Consider the following 27,778-nt stretch of genomic DNA (forward strand, 5'->3'; position numbering starts at 1 on the left):
TTGAATTCACTTGAAGGACCGTAGAAATAAGGAGAAGCACCCTGCATCGAATGCCACAATGCAACCGTAACATAATATCACAAAACTGCACATTCTGCAATATGGCTATCTTTGTATTCATTGATTCTTTTGTTGAGCCAAACAATGGAATGAGTCCATAAGGGTGTCACTAAATGCCAGTAAATATTTTAGCATCGATCCTCCCTCTCATGCCTTTTGTATTTTCCAGAGCACTTTGACGAGAGGAAGTCAGGAATGAGACAAATGGAGCGTATTTAATATAGATTTGATTTGGGGATTTTACGCGGTACTAGGACCACAGCTTAAAGCGCACTGCAGGCCATATACAGGTTTTATTTTTTTTGGTGTTGAAGGAAACATCATTTTACAATGAAACAGACATTTCATTTCTCAGTCACACTGAACTCGTCAAGTAAAGGCGTTAATGCGAAGAACGGCAATGTTACCTGTTTATGCAACAGCTGCCTCAGGCACCAGGACAAATGGCGAACGAAAACAAAAGTATCTTGTCAACATACTGAACATTGCGGTTATGCTATTTCAATAAAGACAATAATACGTGCCATCATAAGAGAATGAGAAATATGAGTAATACCTTGTAAGGAGGCAATCCTGATGAAACTGTTTGGCTACACAGATCAGTCTGGGCCTCTTACTACCCACATCGATTTCCTGAAATGACATCGTAATCAGGGCCAATCAGGGACAGTGTTGTAGTTGATGACTTGGCGTGTCCATCATCATACATTATCAAACAACGGTGTGCATTTGGTGCGATGACAAACATTGAGGAGTAGCAACTTGTATGATGCTCTATGTCGCTGCAATATTAAAACTAGTAATATGGATGCCATGGATGCCGTGAGAGATCTGAACCACGAACACAAGGATGCCAGTTTGAACAAGTTCACCACACACATTTAATAGGAACCCAATATACCTCAGAGCCCTCATCGACCGTTCAAGAAGAAATAAAGGCAAGCATCAACAGGCCAGCCATTGTTTTATGTCTTAGAAATTGGCGGATGTCTGCTTTTATCGCCCGCTTAGCCACTAAAGTAGACACAAACATATCTGTCACTTGGAACTTCTTGACAGATACTCCGCTAAGGTTTGTAATTAGACCATGGATTTTCCATGGTGAATGCTATTCTTCTGCAAGGAGCTTAAGCGCCCCCACGTTCCTGTGAATCATGTCGGTTGTCTTGGCTTGTGAGTCTATGAATAACTTGTGGAGCATTTTGTAAATGGGACATTGTGTCTGGCAGATGGTGCTTCGATATTGCCTCCCCCCACATCCCCTGCAGCTCTGTATAACGAATGGCCAACTGATCTACCTCAGTGTTCGCCATATGCTTCTTTGGAGCTGAGCGATGGCCATTTTATGCTTTAACGTATTGCCACGCGTCATTAATGAGCTCATAGGGGTTGGAAACCTTTTCCGTGCAAAGAGTATTACACATTAAACAACTTGAAATAGTTCGAAGAGGAAGAATCCACCTTTTTGTATAAATTATACTTTGTAGTATTCCATTTTCTTACACTTACACAATATTTAGTGTAAAAAGTTAATGTCATTGTAATAATAAAGTATATTTTTAGGCTTGGTAGTCAGCCGCAGGCCTTTACTGAAAGAGCCAAGTAGGGCCCTAGAGCCTCCTGGACCCCTGGGCTGGAGCAGCCTACCCCAGGACCCCTAGGGCCTCCTGGACCCCTGGGCTGGAGCAGCCTACCCCAGGACCCCCTAGAGCCTCCTGGACCCCTGGGCTGGAGCAGCCTACCCCAGGACCCCCTAGGGCCTCCTGGACCCCTGGGCTGGAGCAGCCTACCCCAGGACCCCCTAGAGCCGGACCGTCCAACTAGAGCCAGCAGAGCCTGTTGAATTCTTAAACGTCTGACTTTCAGAGTGTTTGGAAACGAGTGTGCGTCACCAGGCGCTGTGGCTCAGCCCACCAGCCTCCGTCGGGCCACCAGGGGAAGCCCGCTTCCTCCATCGATGGGCTGCACAGCGGGCCCCTCCCGGGGCCTCTCATCGCTAGCCTGTGTGTGGGAGGGTTCTGGGCGCCACGGCGTTGCACTTTACTAAATGTCAGCGTCTGTGGATTGACAGAAGCGTTGGTGCGGGAGGGAGGAGTTTTCCCCCGTCTCGGATGCCGTCGTGTTATTATCTGGCGAGACCAGGTGAGATACAACGAAAAGGAAGGGGCTGAGCTCAGGATTATTGGCAGGAGAGGTCAGGGCAGGCCAGAGATCTCGCCCAGAGATGCAGCATCTGCGGCGGATAAAAGAAAAAAAGAAGCGGCTCACCCGCTGATAAACACAAACCGTGTGAAATCGCAAGTGGCAGATCTGTGGCAACGAGGGCTGAAGGCAAGAAGAGCCACAGTGGGATTGATTTAACGCTCGCTGAAGTCTCCGGCGGCTCCAAAGTGAAAGTAAAACTAAAAGCCTTCGGGGGCTTAAAGACGAGGCCTATAGTGATGCCCAGACTGGTGCCGTGTGGACACGGGGGGTGGGTTAGCTTAGCGAGTCGAGCGGCAACAATTAACTTTCTGCTCGCCGCCCCCCCCCCCCCCCAACCAGCCCCCGTCATGCTAACATGCTCTGATTAAAAATGCATGGTCTCTTTGTGAGCTTTTTAATCATAAAAATAGTTTGGACTGCAGTGGGGGAAGCGATATAATGGTTCATCTATGCATGCAAACATGATGGGATGGATTTCACTTTCACGCTTTCTCATTCATTCTCACTGGAAAAGTCCATCGTTTTGGTGTAACGTTTTATTTGTCTATCTTTGACCTCAGTGTGAAAAACAGTGTACTTGTATTCTGGAGGGAGAGAGATGGTGCCATGGTCTTAGTTTTAGTGCTGTGCATGACCCCACCGGCCCTCACAGCATACATCCACTTTTCACTCTTCACTTTCATAGATGCTCTCACTCTCATAGATACTGCATATACCCCCTCCAACACACACACACACACACACACACACACCAATGGCGCATCCTCATTTCTTTCACTCAGTGTCAGTGTGCAGGGGACCTCTCTCTCTTATTATGTCGTAAGGAAAAAGCAATCACTTCCCTCCAAGCAGCCCAATGACAGGGACATGTTACGGATGGCTTCCCTTTGATTTGCCCCCTTTGAAACGTGCTAGACTTCTGCTCTGATCATTAGACCGTGGGCTGCCATCGTTTACATGTGCACGACTGGGAATCGCTTGTGGCCAGCGGGATCGCTGCGGGATCGGTGCAAGAAGAACGCAACCGAGGACCTGCCAACGGCAGTCTTTTATTTTGTTAAGCATCTAGGATGCGTCCGATTTCTCCCTGATTGCCTCGGGTTGACTCCTCACAGTTGATTCCTGACATCCATCTGGTTCTATCACCACACTCTCATCCTCCGGGAGTCCTGAGTGGTCCTGAGAAATACCCCTTGAAGATTCTACGTTTGGGCAGAACCTTACGAAACTTTAGCAATACCTGCTCTTCCTGGTCTTTTGGTATTTGCATTGGTCTTGTTCTCAAACACTCAAAGGTGTACTATAAGCTTCCAAACAATGACCAAGTGTATGCTGTTGGTATCAATGTGCACACCTTAAAACTATTCCATATATCTTTATGACTGTCCTGTCCTTTTGTTTTTTGGGACACCCTAACTCGCCTTCTGGGATTGATGCAGTACATCTAATCTTAGCCTAATACATACTTCTGCACAAGTGCACAGTCATGCAAACAAAGACACACACTTACACTCACCAAACTAAACACACTCACACACACTCACACTCACACTCACACACACACACCTGACACACACACACACACACACACACACACACACACCTGACACACACACACACCTGACACACACACACACACACCTGACACACACAACCAAACACTCACTCACTCACTCACAATAGGATTATGCAACCCAAATTCCCCTTGTGATTTACAGCGACAGTCTGCCCTGGCCTCTCTCCGTTTGACAGATGAGTGCATGGCGATGCCGTGAGGTCCCACAGTTACCCAACAACAGTGACTCCACTGCAGCAGCAGGCCTTTTAGAGTTTAGAGCTTGGCCTGTCTGACAACAATGACATTCATGTCAGACAGTTCGGTCTGTTTTGAACTGGTAGCTCTATGTGTCTCCCATCACAGTGGGAAATGTGGCTTTCCAAAATACTTTCCCTCTTTAGGGAAAGTATTTTGGAATGTCTTGTTTGAGGTAAGCGACCCACCAGTTCAAAACGGACCCAACTGTCTGACATGAATGTCACTCCCTGACCGAGCATATACAAACCTCTTGCTTCTGTGACAGCTTACCAGAGTTCAGTGGGACCCCAAATATGCTTTAGTGTTTCAGCAGCATGGACTTAAATTGTCATAGTCAGTAATAGGCCCATATAAGTGTCTGAACCCAGGGACCAACGAGGCAATGTGTCAGTGCTGTTTCACTCAAATGCCATCCAGGGGCCTCTTATGGCCCCTGGATCTAGTATGACTGACCAACAGACCAGGGATTGCTTTATATGTTGGAATGTTCCTGAGATGACTGATGTTTGTATCTATACCTTTGTGTCTATTTAAACCTGGAATCATGCTATCCCTATCAAGTCATTTAAGGAGACCCTTTCATCCAGAGTGACGTACAGTGAACTCATACAGGTTGGTGAGGAGTAGGTCGGGGTAAGGGCATCTGGTTTAAGGTTGCCTGCAGGTTAGACTGCAAACATTGGGGATTGAAACTCATAGCCACAAAGTTTCCACTTCATTGAGTCTTGAATTGATTAATTTTGAATGCGACAATCTTTTATTAGTAAGCCTTCCATCTTAAAATTCCGATCCTCATCACTTACCCGTGCTGCTAAAATATGTCAATTAGATTCAGTTGGTGGTGCCTTCCGGAATCTGAAAATGTGACAGCTAATGCCGCTGCATTAGCTGTCACATCACCCATCACCATTCCAGCTGTCACACCTGCATAATTGCTCCAATTATGGTCTGCAGTCATGGAGGTTCTCAGTGATAACCAATTAGCACGAGGGAGATGGGCGGTGTGTGTGTGTGTGTGTGTGTGGGGGGGGTATGGAGCCATTGTTATTTGTTATTCCTTAGAGTAGGTGGATGTACTTAAAGCCCCGTTCAACTGTTCTCCCCTTCTATTCTAATTCCTTGACATCTATTGTCTCCTCACTTTTCTCCTGCGCTCCTCTCTTCTCTGTTCTTCTCATTTCATCTCATCTCTCCTCTTCTATCTTCTCTTTTCTTCACTCTTCTCCTCTCCTCTCCTCCTCTCCTCTCCTCCTCTCCTCTCCTCCCGGATCAATCAATGTTTGAACGACGCTGTTCCAGACTCTAACCCTCCAGCGCTGTTCCTCCTGCTGCCTCCGGCCCCTCGTTACCACGGAGGCTTTGCATCAAACAAACACGGCGTTGTGGTGACCTTCTTCTGACATTTAACTTAACTAGCTCAGACGCTGCAGGAGACCCCTGCATCCTCCACCCTGCATCCTCCGCCCTGCATCCTCCGCCCTGCATCCTCCACCCAGCATCCTCACCCCATCATCCTCACCACATCATTCACCACATCATTCACCCCAGCATCCTAACCCCAGCCTCCTAACCCAGCCTCCTAACCCAGCCTCCTAACCCCGCCTCCTAACCCAGCCTCCTAACCCAGCCTCCTAACCCAGCCTCCTAACCCAGCCTCCTAACCCAGCCTCCTAACCCAGCCTCCTAACCCCAGCTTCCTAACCCCAGCCTCCTAACCCAGCCTCCTGCCCCAGCCTCCTAACCCCAGCCTCGTGCCCTAGACACAAGCAGCCGTTCCCCAGGGTCCTAGTGATGAAGCTGACGTATGATGGTTCATAGCAGTGGTGTCTACTGCCTTCCTGCATGTCTGTGAGAATAGTGTGGCAGGAAAACAAGGAACAAGTTCATCCCTCTTGGGTTTAGCAAGCATTCAGCCGTACAGAAAAATGGATGTAGCTGATGGTGAAAGAATGTGACTTGGAATTTGACTTGTCAAAACCTATTGAATAAGGCATATTTCATATTATATTGGCCCTATTTATAGTTGGAATAAGGAATTCAGGCATTCACAGTGTATGTATGTAATTATGTGTGTGTCTTTGTGCGCGTGCGTGTGTATGTGATGTGCATGTGTGTGTGTGTGTGTGTGTATGTGATGTGTGTCTTTGTGCATGTGTGTGTGTGTGTGTGTGTGTGTATGTGATGTGTGTCTTTGTGCATGTGCGTGTGTGTGTGTGTGTGTATGTGATGTGTGTCTTTGTGCATGTGAGTGTGTGTATGTGATGTGTGTCTTTGTGCGTGTGTGTGTGTGTGTGTGTGATGTGTGTCTTTGTGCATGTGAGTGTGTGTATGTGATGTGTGTCTTTGTGAGTGTGTGTATGTGATGTGTGTGTGTGTGTGTGATGTGTGTCTTTGTGCATGTGTGTGTATGTGATGTGTGTCTTTGTGCATGTGAGTGAGTGTATGTGATGTGTGTCTTTGTGCGTGTGTGTGTGTGTGTGTGTGTGTATGTGATGTGTGTCTTTGTGCGTGTGTGTGTGTGTGTGTGTGTGTATGTGATGTGTGTCTTTGTGCGTGTGTGTGTGTGTGTGTGTGTATGTGATGTGTGTCTTTGTGCATGTGAGTGTGTGTATGTGATGTGTGTCTTTGTGCGTGTGTGTGTGTGTGTGTGTGTGTGTATGTGATGTGTGTCTTTGTGCGTGTGTGTGTGTGTGTGTGTGTGTGTGTATGTGATGTGTGTCTTTGTGCGTGTGTGTGTGTGTGTGTGTGTATGTGATGTGTGTCTTTGTGCGTGCGTGTGTGTGTGTGTGTGTGTGTGTGTGTGTGATGTGTGTCTTTGTGCATGTGAGTGAGTGTGTGTGTGTGTTCTGCTCGGTCCCAGTGCTGGGAGAACCGGTGAGCAGCAGCACGACATGGTTTGTGTTTGGATGGCGCTGCAGTCCGGGGTCGTGTGTCTCGTGCCGACGGCGCTGCTCTCATGTTCCACATCACCCCGCCGACTCTGAGGGGGGTGGATCAATAAGTGCGTCCTGCTCCCCCCTCATCTCATTCAAAGACAGACGCGGGGCTGTTTGATGCTTTGATCATAGCGGCTCTCCAACACAGCGTTATTATCTCCTCTCTCTGTAGGTCTCGGTGTCGCTCTCCACCAGCGGAGTCGGCTTTAAGGCCCGTTTGGTAGGAGAGAGAAAGAAATACGAACACGAAGAAGTGTTCAGAAAGTTAAGATGTTCAGAGCACAGCCCCTACCTGCTTCCTGTTGACGGGAATCTGAAAATAATTAACAGCATAGCACTTCACGCTACCTTCTACCATTTCATGCTAACTGTATTTCGCCCTATTGAACCAATGCTGCGATGACAACAAAGTGTGCTTTTCACTATTTTCACTATTCAAACAAACGTAGACACGTCATCTGGGACCAGGAAGGGGTTGAGGAATCGTGCTCAAGGCCTCCAGCTCGACCGGGGACACGGGGGTGGAGGTTGAACCAAATCAGATGTAATCTCATCTAATGGGATAGAGGTTGGGCAGAGAGGGGGAGCTGGTGCTGGTGGTGGAGGTGTGTGTGTGTGTGTCACCTCATTACGTCACTGGTTTTGTTTGTTGCTGACTGGCATGACGGGCGTCACGTCACCCTACGTTTAGTCATACCGTTGACCTTTGTAGCGCATGAGCTGGGATCCACCCCTGGTTAATCATTGTTTGTATTGGATCCCAGTAGATAAGACTGAACTAATTAAGAGATTAAGATTACCCAACGTTACAACCAACCCAAGCTCCGAAACCAAACACAAGGATGTCGGAACGCACGCATGTTTCAAGAAAGCAGAAATACACACACACATATATATATATATATATATATATATATATATATATATATATATATACATACACACTGGCGTCATCTCTGGGGGGGCAAAAGGTTTCTTGCACCCCCAAAGATAAGGTTGGGGGTGCAAAAAACCCTCAACATTGAAACAAAGTGAACCGGCACGTTATCGTTGTCTGTGACTTTAAAGCACGCGCGTTATAACGCTGTAGCGCTGTGATAGAACGCTGTAGCGCTGTGATAGAACGCTGTAGCGCTGTGATAGAACGCTGTAGCGCTGTGTGATAGAACGCTGTAGCGCTGTGATAGAACGCTGTAGCGCTCTGTGATAGAACGCTGTAGCGCTGTGTGATAGAACGCTGTAGCGCTGTGATAGAACGCTGTAGCGCTGTGATAGAACGCTGTAGCGCTGTGTGATAGAACGCTGTAGCGCTGTGTGATAGAACGCTGTAGCGCTGTGTGATAGAACGCTGTAGCGTTGTGATAGAACGCTGTAGCGTTGCGATAGCCCCCGCCACCTCCCCGCCCCTCTCTCTCCCCCACCAATCGTTCTAAAGCATTCCTGACATCCCAGTGGTTGGCAGAGATTGACAGGTGGAATATGTCAGCGAGCAGGTCGGGCTTACAACCGCGCGTCAAGGACATACAAGAAGAGGCGCGGTACGTGCATTGAAACGCCCACAACATGAACCTTGCCTTTCAAGAACCTTGCCTTTTAAGAGAATCACAGAGTCACCAAAGAGACTGCCATGGTTTGACTCTTTCCGTAAGCCTGCAGGTGGGAACAGTTTGCTTTGCCCCACCCGCTGGACCAGGGAAGGGCAACTTTCATGATGAAGAGGGCCACAATTTTTCATCATCACCATCAGAGGGCCACATGACCGCGCTCTTCACCTAATCGGACATGAGAGAAGCTACAAAATAATTACAAATAAGAACAAATTATGTGTAGATATGTCTTTATCAGTGGGGCTGGTGATGACATTTGTTGGTGGGGCGTAGTCATGGACGGGGGGTCAGAAGATGTTGAATTTGGTAGATGTGATTTCCTGTATTCTGGTGCATTTTGGGGATGGCCACTACCTAAAAATTCATTCAGATTCATAGCCTATGTATGTTAAATGAACCAACATACATTCATTTCAGATTTTCCATGCTCAAATGCATTTTTAACATGTCTATACTCTTGTTAAACAACAAACAACAAGTTTGTTTTAACAGAAACAGCCACATGAGTGTTTCTTCTTCCACTCGTAACGCACTTGTAAAGCGCATTCGTCAATTGATGGAACGGTTAAATCATACATCATTGCAACCAAAATGTGGAAAATAATATAATAATACGTTAATAATTCATGAACTACTGTTCTGAACCTCAAATTCTGAAAGCAGGACTTTGGAGAAGTGATATAGCCTACTTTTCAGTGGAACACATTTGATCTAAATATTTATGGCCCCCCAATGTTGACCTGAAGTTGGTGCCACTATATATTGATATATATGTTTATACATATATATAAATATTTATACTATGTTACACTATGCGTGTGTTCCAACATCATAATGTTTGTCCATATATATATATATATTAATATATATATATTATAGTATTATTTCGAACTAACCTAAAATCGACATTAAACATATAGAGGTGAACTAATATAACTTATAACCCTCCCCACCTCTGGTGACCCTCCCAGCTGCAACCTCGGGCCGTCTTATCGTCCACTCTGTGCTCTCTCTCTCTCTCTCTCTCTCTCTCTCTCTCTCTCTCTCTCTCTCTCTCTCTCTCTCTCTCTCTCTCTCTCTCTCTCTCTCTCTCTCTCTCTCCTCTCTCTCTCTCTCTCTCTCTCTGTGTGCTCTCTCTCTCTCTCTCTCTCTCTCTCTCTCTCTCTCTGTGCTCTCTCTCTCTCTCTCTCTCTCTCTCTCTCTCTCTCTCTGTGCTCTCTCTCTCTCTCTCTGTGCTCTCTCTCTCTCTGTGCTCTCTCTCTCTGTGCTCTCTCTCTCTCTCTCTGTGCTCTCTCTCTCTCTCTCTGTGCTCTCTCTCTGTGCTCTCTCTCTCTGTGCTCTCTCTCTCTGTGCTCTCTCTCTCTGTGCTCTCTCTCTCTCTCTCTCTCTCTCTCTCTCTCTCTCTCTCTCTCTGTGCTCTCTCTCTCTGTGCTTCTGTGCTCTCTCTCTGCCTCCCGGTGAGTGAGCCCCCCCCCCCCCCCCCCCTCTCCCCGCCCCCTCATCCATCCATCCATCCACTGGACACAGAGCCTGCAGAGGGCCCCGCGGGGCCCGCCTAAATGCGGCCGGCCAGCCGCGGGAGCCGGTGTTGAGGAAAGCCATTACGCGGCGGCGCGCCGGGCGGTGATTCAGTGCGGTGACAGGAGGGGGGGGGGCCAGGCCCCGGAGAGGTGGCGGGCCATCGCTGCGACCGCAGGGACCTGGGTCTCTGCGGCCGGGCCCCGAGACGCGTGTTAGGAATAATAACGGAGACAAAGTGGGGAGCGTTGAGTGTTGTTTGTGGTACTGCTGGTGCCTTATCTAATGCACTGCAGGGTACGCTGTCGGGAGGAAAGGTGGTTCCAGGTGTGTGTGTGTGTGTGTGTGTGTGTGTGTGTGTGTGTGTGTGTGTGTGTGTGTGTGTGTGTGTGTGTGTGTGTGTGTGTGTGTGTGTGTGTGTGTGAATTAAATGGTATATATACTGTGTATGTTTATATTTACTGGTGAAAACAGTAAATATGGAACACTGTATATGTGTGGGTGTGTCGTGTGTGTGCGTGTGAGATTATATGTTTATATGTGCATGTGTATGTGTGCGTTTGTGCTGTGGCCGTGTGTAGGAAAGATAGTGTGATGCACATTGCTATATATATAATAATATATAATATATATAAATACACAGATACATGTGTATCCTAGATTAGATTAGATAAGACTGTGTGTGCGTGGGTGAAAAGAGTGATGACTTAACCGTCAACCACAAACACAATTTCAGGGATGTTCAAACAATAACACTCAGGCCGCTTATCTCTGGGCTGCAGTGGTGTTCCGGTGTTATCCTTCAGAACGTTATCCCTTCAGAACGAGACCAAAAGTCATCTCACTGATGAGACTCACCTACGCCGAGGCAGTACCCCTCGCAGCCGTCTCACTTGTCTTTCCGACGGACCTTTTGTGATTGGATCTGTGATCCCACAGGTGTTGCGTCTTCACCTGACACATGAATGCAAGCTCTGTGGCCACCAGACATGTGAATCGGATCTCCTGTTCCAGCGATTTATTTCAAACACTTCTTGGTAAAATGCAGTTTTGCACAAAAATAGCAGGATTTTTTTAAAGTGTGTTGTGTATTTGTACCGTAAGAAGCGCGTTCTGAGCATAGGCCTGCATCCGTGATTCAGGAGAGAACAGCGGACGTGAGCGGTTGGTTTGTTGAACATTACTTTGAATATCCAAATATCGAAGGGCATAATGTGTTTTAGAATACAAAAGCAACTTTCTTTGGTGCAGAAGCCAACGTTTGTTAATTGTCCTGGTTTAATCATTTTTATTTGAATGGTAAAACATGATGTAGACCAAAGACATGCAGGCATTCCGGGAATTGACTAAGGGTTGTCAAATCTTGTCCTTGTCCACATTGTATCAGCGTTTTGCACAGAAAGCTGTTTAAATAAAGTTTGATTTGATTTCCTCTCTCTCTCTCTCTCTCTCTCTCTCTCTCTCTCTCTCTCTCTCTCTCTCTCTCTCCTCTCCCTCTCTCCCAGCACTAGAGGCCCAGGCTGTGCCCTTCGTCTTCAACGAGCTGTGTGCGCTGAAGGAGGAGGCGGGGCCGTGTAAGGCCATGAAGGAGCACTTCCTCTTCGACGTGGACGCGGGCCGCTGCCGGCTCTTTGAGTACGGCGGCTGCGGCGGGAACGACAACAACTTCCAGACCCTGGAGGCCTGCGAGGAGACCTGCCTGGTGTCAGGTAGGGCCCTTCTGTCCGGGGGGTCTCTGTCTTTTGGTTTGTTCGCCTGTCGGGCCAGGTCAGCTCATGTCTGTGTGTCCGTTGGTCCGTCCTGTCTTACTTGTCCGGCTCTCTGTTCACCTGCCTCCCTGCCTTTTTCTCTGTCGATTTGTATTTCCTTTTTTCAATGTCTGTCTGTCTGTCTTTCTGTCATTCTGTCCGTCTGCCTACCTGCCTGTTCTGTCCTTCAGTCTACAGATAAGAATAGTGTTGACACACTGGAATAATGCCTCTCTATCAAAAGTCCGAGCGATCCTTGAGTGACAGTTGTGCTGTCCTGAATCCAACCCCCCCAGCTGGTCCGCTGTGCCGTGATGAAAGCCATTATCAGAACCATTAGAACCGCCTCCTCCTCGCTCATCAGGGGCTATATTTAACCATTCCATAGTTCTCAAACAATTAACATTCTGTTCACAGTGGCTGACCATGCGTAGCGCCACATTTACCCTGAGTCACTTCAACTTAACGACGGCTGCAAAGTACCCCGCTCTGCGTGGTTCACCCTGTGCTGCTGCTTAACACATTATCTATCCAGCCTATGAATATTCATTCATGAGAAGACATAAAAAGGTATCCGCACCGTGGCTCTATAGAATAGTGGACACACACACACACACACACACACACACACACACACACACACACACACACACACACACACACACACACACACACACACACACACACACACACAGAGTATGCAGCATACATCCCATGTGGCTGTTTCATTGTTCTTTCTGCCTGGCAGAAAAACAAATCAATGACCTAGTTTTATTTTCCAGTGACTAAACAAAACAATCATTGATTAATTTTTAATGCCATTAGTCTCAAAAATGTCCGAGGTATAAACATGTCTTTATGTCCATGTCTATTAGTCCGTAGATCCGTTACTGTGTTGTAGAGCCCGGCTCTATACCGGCTGTAGTGCCAGTGAAGGCATGACAACAGAGAGAATACGCTCCTCTACCTTCCCTGCATAATGGATAAGAATTCAGAGCCAGGTCTGACTGATGTGTTGATAACTAGGCGATGGCAGCCGCCGTTATGTAACGCGCCACGCCCAGTTTAGCAGTTAGTTTGTTTGCACAACAGAATCGTTAGGAAAGAAAAGAAGGAAGGAGAGGAAAGCAGTGTGTCAGGGAGGCCCGAGGGGATGTTAGAATAAACTATTTATTGAACAATGGAGAGAAGTTGTTTGTCTTTTTCACTTAAACTCAGCATAACAAACACCTAGCCCCCTGATACCTCAGTGTCTGATGAATGTGGATTGAATACCTGAGCTTTACGACCACAACAACAACAACTACACACAGGGTAAATATACGCTGCGTTATTAGCATCTCTTGTTCTCTTGTTGCTTGGCACCGTAACTACCATCTAGCCATAATCAGCATCTCTCTCTTTACAAAGTGACCTGTCACACACACGGTCTAAGTCCAGGGTAAAAGCAGAATAATTGCGCTGGCACTCCAACCCAACGGCTTTTACCTTACGAGATGAATAAATGTGTGGTGTGTAAGCACCGACGTTACTCAAGCACATGCAAAAATCGAATCATAAAAATACTGAAAAGTACCCCCCCCCGCCAACACCCCCAACCTAAGCTGACATCAAATAAATCTGCCGTTGTCGACAGCGCTGTGCGTTGCACCAACGGGATCAGAGGCATGTCGAAGCCAATCTCCTGTGTTAGACAGGGCTTTACATGTTGCGTGTACACACACCTTAGTGCGTGACTTATTTGAACTACTTTCATTCCCCTCCTGTCCTTCGAATTGTAAAATATCGTGGCTGTGCATGAGCCGTGACCTAATAACATGTCATCAGAACATCATATTATGCCCAATGCTTGGACTGTAGTGATGAGAGAAATGTCATTATAGATCCTAGTTCATATGTCATATAGGTGTAGCATGTCCCATAGCATTTGTTTGTATAGCAGATGGATTAAAACGACCGTCCATGACCAAAAAACGTCAGTAGAGGCCGGCAACTTTCACTCTTTATGTCAATGTGATCTTGAACGCAGCCCAAACAGGCCTTGATCTTAACGCACAAGTTTATTTATACAGCACCCTTCAAACCCAGAGCCAAACTGAGTGCTGAACCTAGCCAAGAATCCCAGTTTAAACACATTTAAAGACCAATCAATAAAGTAAATGATGGGCAATGATGCCCCAAAAAACTATATTCAAACACAGGCTTGTGGTGTTGATTACCCAACATGCTTTGCTGTTTAACGTAGCTTTTTTAAACAACTAGAAAACTGATAACCCCCATGAGAAAGATGTCTGCAGCACCACAGTGCATCGACGCAATACAACAGATATACTGTATATCATAATCAGAAGTTACAGTTGTCAGTCAGAAGCACCATTTATTTTTCAGTTTTTGAACACGCATTCCGAGGCAAATAACCCCTTTGGAGGAACTCTTTTCATTCTCTTTTCATTTCATTTCTACTGAAATGTCCTTCAACACGAGTCTCCACTAAACCCTGACAATGAGTCATTGATCTCTTCAGTCGGTGTCTTTACAAAGCTCCTGGCCTCCCTGCTCTGGGTGTTGACGGCGGTTGAACGCAGGATCACACAGAAACAGACCAAACTTTTGCTTTGCTGTTTGGCTGGCAATCGGAGATTGCTCAGAAGTAGAGCACTTTTTTTCTTTTCACAGAAAACAACCATCACAGAAACCGAAGCCGACTGTATGAATAAAATCTTTTGAAGACGGCGAATATGAAATACATTTATATATTCAAGGATTTTTTCGTATCTCTCTCTTTGCATTTCTGAGAAAGGGAAGAAAAAGTAATATCAAAATGACTTCCTGCGGTGAGGCTGAAAAGATGTTTGAAGACGCTCCCTGAGCAGTTTATTTGGCTAATCACCACCTCATCACACTGGCGTGACACGTGCCCGGGTTCAAACGCCCGACCGCTCGCGACTCTGTACCCCCTGTGCCCCCCCGTGGCTCAGCCCCGCCAAGAAGCGACCCTGCTTTGCATCGGGGCGGCCATGATGATTACGGGCGACAGTAATGGAAGCCGTCTCTATTAATAGCCAACTGCCAAAGTAGAAATTAAGATGTGCTGACAGCAGAGAAATGGAGTGAGTAAAACCTAATGAGGCAAAAAGCAGATCACTCATTTGCGCTGGAAAAAAAAAATTGGCTTGTGGAATTAAATTAATTATGTCAAATAGAATACAAAATACAAAATCAAATACAAAACGAAAACACATATTACATTAAATATGATTGGCTGATGAGGTGATGAACTCAAAGCCATCCCTTGATGTTAATGCAGGTATAAAGCATGAAGGGTTCCAGATATGAACGTATAACTTCTTATAAAGACTGGTAGTATTGACAAATATTTGGGATAGGATTTTGATGGCTGTAGGTATCAATTTAAAAAGTGACATTTCATATGTGGGGGGATTCAGAAGCACCGTTTTAGTTGAACCAACTGTTTCAGTAGTTGGTCTCTGCGGACTCTGCAGCACTCTGAACACTTCTGACTTTAAACCAGTTCAGCTCCCTCACTTGCATTCAGGTTTGTGGTGGCAGCCTACCATTGGTCTATCGAGCTTCCCGTTCCGCCCTTCGACTCTGGTCAATACCAATCCACCCAATCACAGCTAATGCGCCACCATGTTTGGGATGGCCCAAATTGTTGGGGTCTTCCTTCCTCCACGCTTGTCTTGTACAATAAAAAAGTGTCACAAGACAGACTGGAAATTGGGGCTAATGTCAAAGTGACATTATTTTTGTGGATTTATAGTTGCTAAAGTTGACTTTTCCAACTTCTTTCCCCGTAACTTCTCAAAGAAAACCCCTCAAGGGTGAAAACAAACACTGGTGAAGCTGCAAACAGGAAGGACGCTTTCCTTCAAAGTCAGCCACAGCCTGCGTCTTAAGCGCCAAAGTACATTTTGCTGAGATATTGAAGTCTACGTTTGAGAGAAGCCAACATAACCGCAGGACCGGCGGCGGGACACATTATTTAGTGCCGCTGCTTATAAACCCGGCTAGCCGATTAATTCCTCCGCAAAACACAAATCCCCAGTACTGCACCTTCAATAACGTCCTGAAGAATTTGGGCACCCTTTCAGTTTAACGTAATAACATATAAGCATGATAGGCTTTTAATTGAGCTTGTTTCTCAGTTTGATTATCAGAAGCCTGGTCAGACGGCTTGTGGTTCTAAAACACACCGTAGAAATCCCCTGCCATGGTCATTCGCTCTTTAAGGGCATCTGAATCAGGAAAGCATTCATTTAAAAAATCTGCTGAAATGGTCCAATAGCAATTACAACCCTCTGAAACATGACGTATGGATACATTTTATCATAGTTTTCTGTATTAGGGATACAGAATACATCAAGTCATTCTTGAAATGTGAGGATTCATAATTATAACAGTATAAATTGCAGTATTAATTGCATTTATAGCGTCTTTCAGGCCAGTGGCCACTCAAAACCAAACCAATGGTGGATGAAGCAGTGATGGCTAGGTGTCTTGCTCATGGACACATCGACACTTGTCTAGGATAAGCCGGAGATCAAACTAGCAACCTTCCAGTTGCCAGACAACCTTCTTCCTGAGCCAGCTGCTCTCTTAACCCCATAATTTCTAAGTACTTCTCAGCCTCATTTCAGCTATTTGAGCTAGATTTTTTCTTGTTCAACGTGCATCCATCTTGGTTTTAAATGCTAGCTGGGCAGTGAAATTGAATGCATTGTCTGGCGTTTGCAGTGGAAAATCATTTCTAAGTACTTCAAAGCTTCATTTGAGCTATTTGAGCTTAATGCTCATAATGTGAGTGTGTCTTATCAAGTGTGTGTGTGTGTGTGTGTGTGTGTGTGTGTGTGTGTGTGTGTGTGTGTGTGTGTGTGTGTGTGTGTGTGTGTGTGTGTGTGTGTGTGTGTGTGTGTGTGTGTGTGTCCTCACAGATGTGGGTTTGTGGGGCCCAGTCATGGGTAGCAGACCAACGGGATGGGGCCCTCAGCTGTAGTGGGGCCCAAAATCCAGTTTTTCATTTTTAATGAGCTCAGGAGGCTGCCCTGACATGGCCCCCACTCTTTGTTTACTTGGCCCACAAGGTAAAGTTGAGTTCTGTGTCATGCTCGTGAGCGCCCCCCAGGTGGTACTGCACCCCATACACACTTCCTGAAGTGACTGGAACACCATTCAAGACACCCTCAAACTTACAGCCTTTACATCACAGTCTGCCTTCAAGCAAAAACTTAACAATGTTGTAGTAGACCCCTCCTGCTCCTGTTGATTCCCCAGTTTCTCACTTGCATACACCCTTCACACACAATATAACATTGACACATCTTGGCTATCCAGATGGGCTCGCCAGAGTAGTTGCCGGATGGCTATCCAGAGCTATCAGCTAGCTTTTGCCTTGATGAGCTTGATGATTTTTTTCTCTCTCTCAGTTGTTTCGTTAGGATGCGTAGCTCCCGTTGATGTTTGGTCCTCCTCTAGACGCTAAGATAAGCCCGCTAGAAAGACGTTGTTTTACTCTGCTGTCCTCCAACTTTTTCTTTAAAGGTTTTGCTTTATTTTATTTTTTTGCTTAATTTTTTTCAAATTTTGCTTTATTTAAGTGATAGTGGTGATCAGGATTTTTTGCTTATATTTCCTGATTTTTTGTGTAGCTGTAGAAGCACTGGAAAGGATGGACGCCATAATGGTGGTAGTGTTAGATGGACCCCGAATAGAAGGAAATGTGTGTGTGTGTGTGTGTGTGTGTGTGTGTGTCTGCATGAGTGTGTCTCTGTCCTTATCAGTTACAGTGTGTTTGATAAAACGTGTAGATGAGAATTAATCGATGGTGAGTCATCCAGTGCAGACCAGATAGATGATCACAAAACATTGATTTGATTTATTAAATTGTATAAAACAAATGCCTTACACAAATGAAAAGACATCAAATATAATTAAGGATAAAAACACAAAGCCCAGGACTTATATCCATTGTGGTCGTCAACACAAAATATCAAGACACTCACAGTGTATGTGATAATCAATAAAAACTATTAATTTTTTTAATTTAATTTTATTTTTTTAAATGAAACGTGCATCGAACCGTTGGACCCGTACCGAAAAAAATGGGTAGGAATACGTGTATCATTACACCCCTAGTGAAAACGGATTCAGTGCATAATTGCCCAATTAACATGAGGTACCGAAGCTTAACGTTTGTCCCGACCCGTTTGCGGCGCTGTGAGTCAACGGCCTGATGCAGCCCTGTGATCCTTCATGCTGTGCATTGGTCGCGTCCGGAGGGTTTCACACTAGGTCATCCACATTCCAAGCCGTCATCTTGGTGCTTATTCATCATTATCATTAGGAATAATAACAACTGGTTGTTTAGTTATTCTAGAACTTTTGGTCAAGATGTACCAAGATAGCAGCCTGGAATGTGCTTTTCAAACTTCAACTGAAGTCAATGGGGCCTTGTTACCTTAGCATCTATCTTGTTTTTAAACACTAGTTGGGGGGTGGAACTGAAGGCATTGTTTTGGCATTCGCAGCGGAACCAAGATGGCCGCGGGGTGAATAAGGTCCAGTGTGCACTATGAGCCACAGATTCAACCTTACGGCCTTTACTCATAGAAACAGAGTTACCTTGTCAGTTTCTCCTCAATCATCTCATCCCATGAGATGATTGATTTTAATTTCAGATGCAGACATCACACCAGCCATCAACCCTCCTCTGTGTCTGTGTAACCTTGGAGTGACAGAGTACGAGAGAAGACTGGAAAACAAACGGAGTGACCAAGCCAAGATGAAATAGATGATGATAGAGAAGACATTGCTCAAGTGCATTTCTCAAGTGAAACAAAACAGAGTACAGGGAGTTACTGCGGGAGAAGTATAGTTCCGGGAGAGAGGACCCAAGCTATTTCTCCAAGGGGAGCAGTTGTCAGCTTGTTTAGAGAGATAAGAAGAGGCTTAGATATCCTGATTTAAGGACCGGATAATCCTTCAGAGCAAAGCCAGTGGATGAAAAAAAAAAAGGTCTTATTTTTTCTTATTCTTCTGAGAGCAACGGCCGTCTGACTTCATAGTGAGGGAATACAGATGGTTCTGAGTGTAGATTATCCCGTAGAACTTCTCCGTCCTGGACATAAAGCACTATCTGTGGTTTTCTACTCCATTGCAGATGAAAGGAGATCTTGCTTCTGCACTTTCCCATATATTTTAGAAAGAAACTGTATATATACATACATACTATTCTGTATATTTTAAGAAACTGGTGACATCCACTGGTAAAATGGCTGATATTAACCTTTGATTCATCCAGATATTGACACTGACAGCCATATGAATTAATAATAAAGGTGCTGCAGGTCATTTGAGAGTTGAGCAGAAGAGAGAAATATTTTATATATATCCAAAAATACATTGGGATATGTTTCTTTTCACTGACATGTGATTGACAGGAAGACCAAATCAATCACAAAAGAGATGCCCTCAGAAATGAGTCTCCAGTGGTGTTCAGTCTAAATAGGCTCATACGGACACACAATTCATCCCCTTTTCATCCCAACTTTACGCGATATATAAGAGAGTGTTGCAAGATATAGGTTTATTTACAACATAAAACATTGTTATGTAGAACCTTGTAAACTGTTATTTACAACATTGTACAGTATAGAAAATGTAAATTTAAATCTAACCCTAACCAAAGTAAGAACTGCAGTGAGGATAGTACTTGGGAGACAGAGCTATTCAAATTTGTTGACAAGTGAACTACTTGACAATAACACATCGAGCAAGCGGCCAGTCTGACAATGGGAAAGGCCACATGTCACTCGGTTTGAGTGATAAATAAAATCTTGTGATTAGAAATGGCTTAATAAAACATAACTTTTTTAAGAATGTTGTGTAACCTTGTGAAGTAGTCGTCAGTCATATGTTAAATGTTCCATGTCAAAATTACTTTTGCATTTTGTATTGTATTTTGTATGAATGAGTTAATTTGAAACATGGTAAAGGGGCATATTTGATCCGTTGAATATAGTCAATTCAACTAGACATGTTGCCATGGGCATGCATGCACAATGCACAAACAAAGGCTAATAAGCAAGCAAGCCCGCTAAGTTTAAAGTCCCTGGGCCACTTTGAAGCAGACTGATTGAATAATGGGGCTGATCGTTTAACTTTTACCGCAAGTTATAGTGCCCCCTGTGGTCAAAGTGGTGTTGAACATTTTGGAGCCCTGTTTAAGTGTGCTTTCTATATGTACCAACTTGATACTAACTTGTATTAGAATTTTAAATTGACACTGTGACCTCAAAATTTGATATTTGATAAAAAATAAAAAAAAATCCATAAGGTTTTGCATTAATAACAAACATGATTGCCAAATGTTGGGTTATTTGGGTGTACGGGTCAGTTCTCATTTTTACATTTGGACTATATGGCCACTTGAGGCAGAAAGATTCAGCATGTCATGTAAGGCCCGAATACCAACTTTCAGAAATGTTTGGCAAAGTTTAATTGCAAGTTATATGCCCAATTTTTGGGCATTATTTTGGTATTGATACCTCCAAAACTGTAGGAAATAATTACCGAAAATGAGGTGGAAGTATAATAAGAAACTTGATAATAATTGTGAGTCGGCAAAAACCATAAAGCAATGAACAGAGGTTTAAATATGTTTTGCAGAAGTCCAAAAAAATATGACCCCTATACAAGGTCAAATAGTTTTTTTTACTTTTCACGAAATTGGAGGATTTTCAAATGTTGGGAGCCAAACTACCCTTAGGGGATTTGAGGTGTTGTACTGGCAGAGTCCGGGAGTCAACAAGACACAGTAGAGCGGTCAAATCTGAGTGGGATTAAGTGGTGTGAACGATTCATCCCATGTAAGCCGAATCAATTGTTAAAAAACGAGAGTAGGGGTTTGGATGAGTTTGGGCCAGTGCAGCCCAAACTCATCCAAACCCCTATTCTTCCGAGTGTCCTAAAAGTATTTAGAGTGCCTTATTCAGGATTTTCTACATAAAACATAATACCATCATATTTAGTTGTAAAATAATTTCTATTCCATTATGTGAAGGAAGAAAGGTCTTAAATCAAGCGTAACCCCTCACTAAAAAGCACTTTGATGAACAGATGATAATGGATTCTGTAGCACCTCCGGTCCCCACATCATTCACTGTTAGAGGAGCTGATGGTAAATGAGTCCCTCTGGGACCATTTGTGTGTGTGTGTGTGTGTGTGTGTGTGTGTGTGTGTGTGTGTGTGTGTGTGTGTGTGTGTGTGTGTGTGTGTGTGTGTGTGTGTGTGTGTCCCTTTGGATCCTCTCTCTCAGCAGGTAGGGTCTGTAGGAATCAACAAATATGAGAACCACAACTATGTTGGAATGCAGACCAGTCAGGATTGTTAATAAAAGTAATACATAAAAAGAAGATACCATATTTGTAATACATTTTTCTATACTGCCCATAATAATAAAGAATAATAATTATATAATTATTCTAATACTAAAATAAAGAAATGTAATTATTAGAGCTTTATTATCATATTATAAGACTAGGTCCGCTATGCTAGCGAGAGGACTTACAGAGAGGTTTACAGAGAGGACACGGAGAACCAGAAGCCCAAGATTGAGAGTGTCCAGATTGGAAGGGACAAAAAACAGCAACCTAATCTGTTTACTATAGCACAACGTCTGTAAATGGTTTATTTAGGAGGAGAACATCATTTATTGATCGCAGATGGGAAATTGGAGTGGTAGAATATAAAAGACACAAATTATAAACAAAAAACTAAAATAATATACATAAATGACGTATGTATACTAAGACACAATAACAGTATTAGAAATAACAGTAGTTTAAATATTGACCAGAAAAAAAAAATAATACTCTTACAAAAGAAAACAAAATAAGCTGTGCATTAGCACTGTATATTCTGGATGCATGTACTTTACCACCTACGCTTCATAGAAAGGACATGGTGTTGTGCTTCTCTTTCTAGCTTTTCACTGTGATGTTATTTACGGTTGGGTTGGGATCAGCACTGTTGGCCCTGGTTTGTTTTGAGTTCATCTCTGTAGTTCACTCAGTTATCAGCGTGATGCCAAAGCTTCAGCTGGAACAATCTCAACTGTGAAATCATTTCATTTTCGATAACGGGGGATGCTACATTGATACATTCCATGGAATCAATCTCGAATGATCTATGGTTTTGTATCCACATTGGGAACGCAATTTATCAGATGAGTAATTTTTGATTGTTGTTTTCTTTTGTATACATCTTTCTGTTCCAGTCGTCGGGAACCAAAACTGGACATATTTTGAGAACGGAGATCATTGCAATGATCAATACAAATTAAAAAATGAAACAATGAACTCTTTTAGTCAAGACATATGTGCAGTTTGTGCAATTTACATCTGATGCTTTTCAAACATACTATGGTTTAATCATTTGGAAAGGTTCGGCAGGGAAATATTAGGGTCAGTTAGATAAATGACAGCATGTTTCAGACTGATTTACCACTTCCTTAACATCGGATGGCTGTCCCCATTCTAACAATCTCTTTCTAGAACAAATCATGCAAATTAATAGCATGAAACATTTTACTACTAAATACATTTAAAATATTCTTTAGAAATTCTTGAATATGGCACAATAATTTCAACACAAGAAGATTTCTTTATGAATCTGAAATCTGGGGGGTGGCAGTGGATACTCATAAAGTTAATGATTTAATAATTTGCATTTATCTGCTGCGTAGCTACTTTGTGACATCTGAGTTAATACAGCATCATGTGGTATCAGAGAGTCCACCAGTGGTTTATAAAAACCTCTCATTATTCGCTTGTTTCCTAATTTCTCTTTCTAGCCTCCAAGAGTCCGTGTCATCTTGGAGAGGCCCCAGGCCCCTGCCGGGGATTGGTGACACGCTACTTCTTTAACAGAGTGAGTCGCGAGTGCCAACAATTCTATTACGGCGGCTGCTTCGGGAATGCTAACAACTTCAGGAGCATGGCGGAGTGCCAGACCAAATGCCAAAACCCTGGTAAGACATTTACACTTTTGTCTAGCCACAGAGCATCCTGGGCCCTTTATCAGTAAGGGGTCAAGGTGCTCTGTGGTTGAAACTAGTATATCATTGTGTGTTCCAACTCCCAACAGAAAGATACTGGGTTTGATCTCCAAATGTCTGCGGCCTAACCATGTAGGCCTCCTTGAGCAAGATGCCCAAACAGCTCCCTACCTGCTGCCTAATGATGTATCTGAACTAGCTTCTGCTTCTGATAAAAGCTTCTAAAATGTGCAGTTTGAAAACGTGTACATAGTATACAATCTAGTATACAGACATAGTTCATAGCATACAATATTCCACGTTTGTGCTACCGTTAAATACTATGCACTGACTTCATAGTCATGGCAGTTCAAAAACTAGTGATAAAGTCTCACAGTTATTCAATCACGTTCTCAACAATAATAATAATCACTCACTTTCATTTAGTGTTAGTTGAAGACGTTGTTGACATCGTTTTGAGCTCTGATGCTGAAAATGGTTCATTGGCGCGCAATGTGAGCAGTTAATGACCGAGGAAGTAATTAAACCGGCTTTGAAATGAGAAGAAGTCATTATTTTTGGTCTAGCAAACACGTAATGCTGAATTAATAAAGCGTAGTGGAGCTTCTATAAGTAGATGCTCTGCGTTAACCTGCTCTGGATTAAAACGGGAAATTGTCAGAACTACGCAATCCAGAAAAGTGAAAAATTCAAAGCAGTGTTACCTCATGAATTTACTTTTTGATGGATTTTTTTATGCCAACCATGAAATCACGTTCCGGCCTGATTTAGCATTTAAATAGTTTTCAGGCCCTCAAAAAGAAACACATTTCATCGTGCCAGACTTTGACACGACTTTCTGAAGTCATTAAGATAGTGAAGTTGTCGACAGAAAAAGAAAGCCACTCAAGTGTGACCAAATCTTGCCTATATCCTATACTATGTGAATGTATGACACACTTAGGCTTTTAATCAATGTAGACATTAGATGTAAGGCGTGTAAAAGGCAATCATTTAAGATAAATGAATCTGTCCTGTTTCATTTGTAGATTCTTTCAAGGATGTGCACATTTTCCACTCTGACAAATATAAATATACAAATGATATTAAATAGAAAACTGATGAAATTTTTTCCGTTGCTGGATTTGATTTCACCAACTTAACTTAACACACAAACTGAATAACCCTGTGTCAAGAAAATGTACATAGAAAAATATTCTTCTCCTCTATGTCCAATGTACTGTTTTTTTTCCTGTAGTCCCTATGGTTGCTTATACCATAACCATACGACCACTTAGCTATATGTGCCTTAAAATTAACATACTGTCTTATTTTATTATTTACAGCAAAAGCGACCAAAGAACCAGTAGCAGCAGTTCGTGATCTAGAACCTACCAACTCATCGGAAATACAGCCTCTGATTATCAAGGGTAGGCTTTTGGAATTAAATGTTCAAAAGTAGCCCATCAGCCCAGGCGAATGCCCCTGTTGACCTTCTGACTCAGAAAGACACACTGCTATTTTAACTGTATCATGAGATACTGAGTAAGAAGTTCAGTTGACCAAAGTTAAATGAATAGTAATGAACAAGTGGAAACAAGTGGAAACCAAGTGGAAACCACCAACACAATGAGCCTCACCTGTAACATACAATACATTGGCTTTAATGGATTTACAAAATGGAGGCTTGTGTTTTGAAAATACTGGGAAACAGAATCAGAGTGGGTATGATGTAGAATATACAGTGTTAATAAAAAACAATCAACTTGTATTTCAATTAATAACACCTCTTTTTGGGTTTTTTTTGGGGTGGATTTCAGAAGAAGTAGGTATCCAGCTGGCAGCCCTCCCGGACTCCTCTGTGGGGCAGCCTGGTAAGACGATGACCTCGCCGTCAATCCATTGTTTCCTCATTTCACTTTCACGTCCAAAACCTTCATAGTCGTATGTTATGGTGAGTTCTAAATAGTTACTTAGTATGGTGCAACTTCTTCAATTGTCTTTTGTACTACAAAATGAATACAGATATGGGTGCATGAAAGTGGAGTGGCTAGGAACTAGGGGCCCAGGAACTAGGGGTCCAGGAACTAGGGGTCCAGGAACTAGGGGTCCAGGAACTAGGGGCCCAGGAACTAGGGGCCTCCCCATTTTTCTTTCCTTCTTCCACATGATCGCCACAAAAGCTGCTATATTGGAGCAATATATCAATCATTCTTGTCTACTCCGAGACTCTAAATATCATGCCTGCACCACCGCCTACAGTAATCGTCGCTTCAATGTTTAGTAGTCTCTACTCTAAACATGTTTTTACTCTTGATAAAACTTATCTTGCCGACTACCACACGTCTAAAGGTTTCTTAATGTAAGTTAGTTGAATGGTGCTGAGAACGGCCGCTAACAGACCTTGCTCCTTACGTTTTAGAGGAAATTAATCCTAACTGGAAGTAAGACTCTCCACCAACTATCCACCATAGAGAAACTAAGGGAAGATACAGCAAATCCCTTTGCAACATGGAGAGAGCTTGTGGATGTCCCTAGCAACGTTACATTATTTGATTCAGATTCTGATGTGTTGTGAACCTTGGAGATTGTCTTCAGTCTCTAGTTATGCGAAGCATTTTAAGACTGACTTGTGAGTATAAGCTGAGGGCTTCAGCAACACGGTAGACGATGAGAAGTCATATTAGAGTGCAGCTCTCTTTGCATGTAAACTTAGCCATTAACACAATGTATGCTGACCAGATCCTGACACAGAGGTGTCAGCGTAGTTTAGGTACAGGTAAAAAAAAAAAATATATTTCTTGTTCCGTTTTTTTCCTCTAATGTATGAATCTAAAATAATTCTCCATTTATCTGTCTGTGTCCGGGAATAATAAATATGAATGCATACCAAGTTCAAATGACAACAAATTACACGTTTATTTAGCCTTACTTTGAGAATGACACTTTGGAGAGAACTTGAAATGTAGGTGATTATTTTTTTATTGAAAATCAATACAATGATACAACTTACTCAATGCCAAGTTGAGAGGCTGCAATTTTGAAAGGATTTGGTGCCCCTGGCTAGGAGAGTTTGACTTCCAGCCGAAAGCTGTGGTATTTCCCAAGACACCCTAACCCCTACCTGCTCCTTAATGATCTGTTTCTGAATCTGACCTAAGAAGGACAGACAGACAGCATAGAGACAGTGGGTTTTAATGTGTGAATTCTCTGTCATCCACTGGCTGGGCATAAGGCATAAGTTAGGAGATGAGAGATGGGAAGAGGTCAAATGAGAGATGGGAAGAGGTCAAAGGGCTGTTGCGTGTTTTCAGGTCTCTGCACCAATAAGTTAAATTTCCCTGGTAGCTCATCCAGCGCTCTCTCTCTCTCTGTTATCAGATAACAGTGTGAGATAGCATTGAGGTTATATCTCTGTGGGCCGTCCTTCTCTCTCATTTCAATTACAGTATTTCCCGAACATCATTGACAGGGAGAGGTGGCCAAGAGGTCTCATTTGGCATTGTATCATCTTTGTTGTTGTATTGAAGTGCTTTTTAAATGACAGATATGGTGATAGATATGATGGATGTCTACATAAAGAGAATAAGATACAATCCTCACATGTATGGTTTTCATGTGAATGCTAGGGAATTTGAGTGCAGTTGTGTATACTTTCTGAATATAATTCTTACTCAATATTGTGTACTCAATATTGAGTAAAATCCTCCATCCCTAGAATTGATTAAATTTGTCCAGCAAGAATAAACTATTTCAGAAGCAAATGACATGCAATTCATCAACTTACATCCATTTTTTCCCCATGTTTGTACACAAGTAGATAATGTATATAAAAGATTATTATCTCGACACTGACATCTTGTGGACTTTCTCACTCATTGCATACGTCCATACGATGCAAGCTGACATTACACATAAAAAAGCCTAACAGTACTCTAACGAGAGATAAATAATCCAAATAAAACCACGACACACGTAATAAGTAGTAGTAGTAGTATTGGGGGAAAAAACTGCAGATTAATATTTGGCACATAGACATAGAAAAAATACAAAATCATATCATAATAATAATATCATAAAATGGCAGGATAGCGCAGTGGCTAGGCTGTTTGACTCCAAGATGGAAGGCACTGGGTTTGACCCCCGATGTTTTTCACCTTCAGCCATCACTATACTCAACCCTACCTGCTCGTGACTGACATGTAGCCTTTATAACACATGTGGGCATACTTTTATAACAGTTCTAACAGGCCCTACATTATACAACAGCACTAACCCTCAGGCCTTAAGGGCAATTACAAACTGCCCTAACCGAGGTAAAAGACAAGGAACACAGACGAGGGTGCAATAGTGTGCAATGAAAACACGACATATTATAGGTCAATATGATGACATGTATCATAAGATAACTAGCAGATTATAATCACCTGGTTAGGTTTAATCACTGATTAAACCTAACCTGATTACAAATACAATTTGACTAGCCCTTCTGATTCCTATACTATAGCTTATCTGCATCCCATCCATCCGTTTATAAAAAACGCTATATGCTTCTATCAAGTCGCTTTGAATAACCAAAAACAGTTCCGTAAGGAGAAGGTACATGGTACATGGTTTGTTGTTCTCTTTCTCTACCCCAGCAGTGTTCAGCACCCCGAGCTTCTGCCTGCTGTCCACAGAGGAGGGGCCGTGCCAGGCCACCTACCGCCGCTTCGCCTACGACCCCCTGACCCAGAAGTGCAGCGTCTTCCTCTACGGTGGCTGTGAGGGCAACAAGAACAACTTTGTGAGCAAGAGGCAGTGCATGAAGATCTGCAGGAACGTCCAACGTA

General features: G+C 43.5%; 1 protein-coding gene across 4 annotated transcripts in view; it reads left to right on the forward strand.

The window, feature by feature from the left end:
• The window catches only part of tfpia (tissue factor pathway inhibitor a), a 33,528-nt gene that overhangs the window by 3,958 nt on the left and 1,792 nt on the right, over positions 1–27,778 (forward strand). Inside the window, exons 2-6 of one of the 4 annotated variants that reach the window (XM_084478289.1) lie at positions 11,648–11,851; positions 22,764–22,940; positions 24,293–24,376; positions 24,767–24,820; positions 27,587–27,775. In XM_084478289.1, coding sequence (XP_084334415.1) covers positions 11,648–11,851; positions 22,764–22,940; positions 24,293–24,376; positions 24,767–24,820; positions 27,587–27,775 — 708 coding nt within the window. The remainder of the gene's footprint in view (positions 1–11,647; positions 11,852–22,763; positions 22,941–24,292; positions 24,377–24,766; positions 24,821–27,586; positions 27,776–27,778) is intronic. The other 3 variants (XM_084478290.1, XM_084478291.1, XM_084478292.1) reach the window with 3 other exon arrangements.

This window comes from Micromesistius poutassou (assembly GCF_964030765.1).
Source record: "Micromesistius poutassou genome assembly, chromosome: 14".
NCBI classification, from domain to species: Eukaryota; Metazoa; Chordata; class Actinopteri; order Gadiformes; family Gadidae; genus Micromesistius; species Micromesistius poutassou.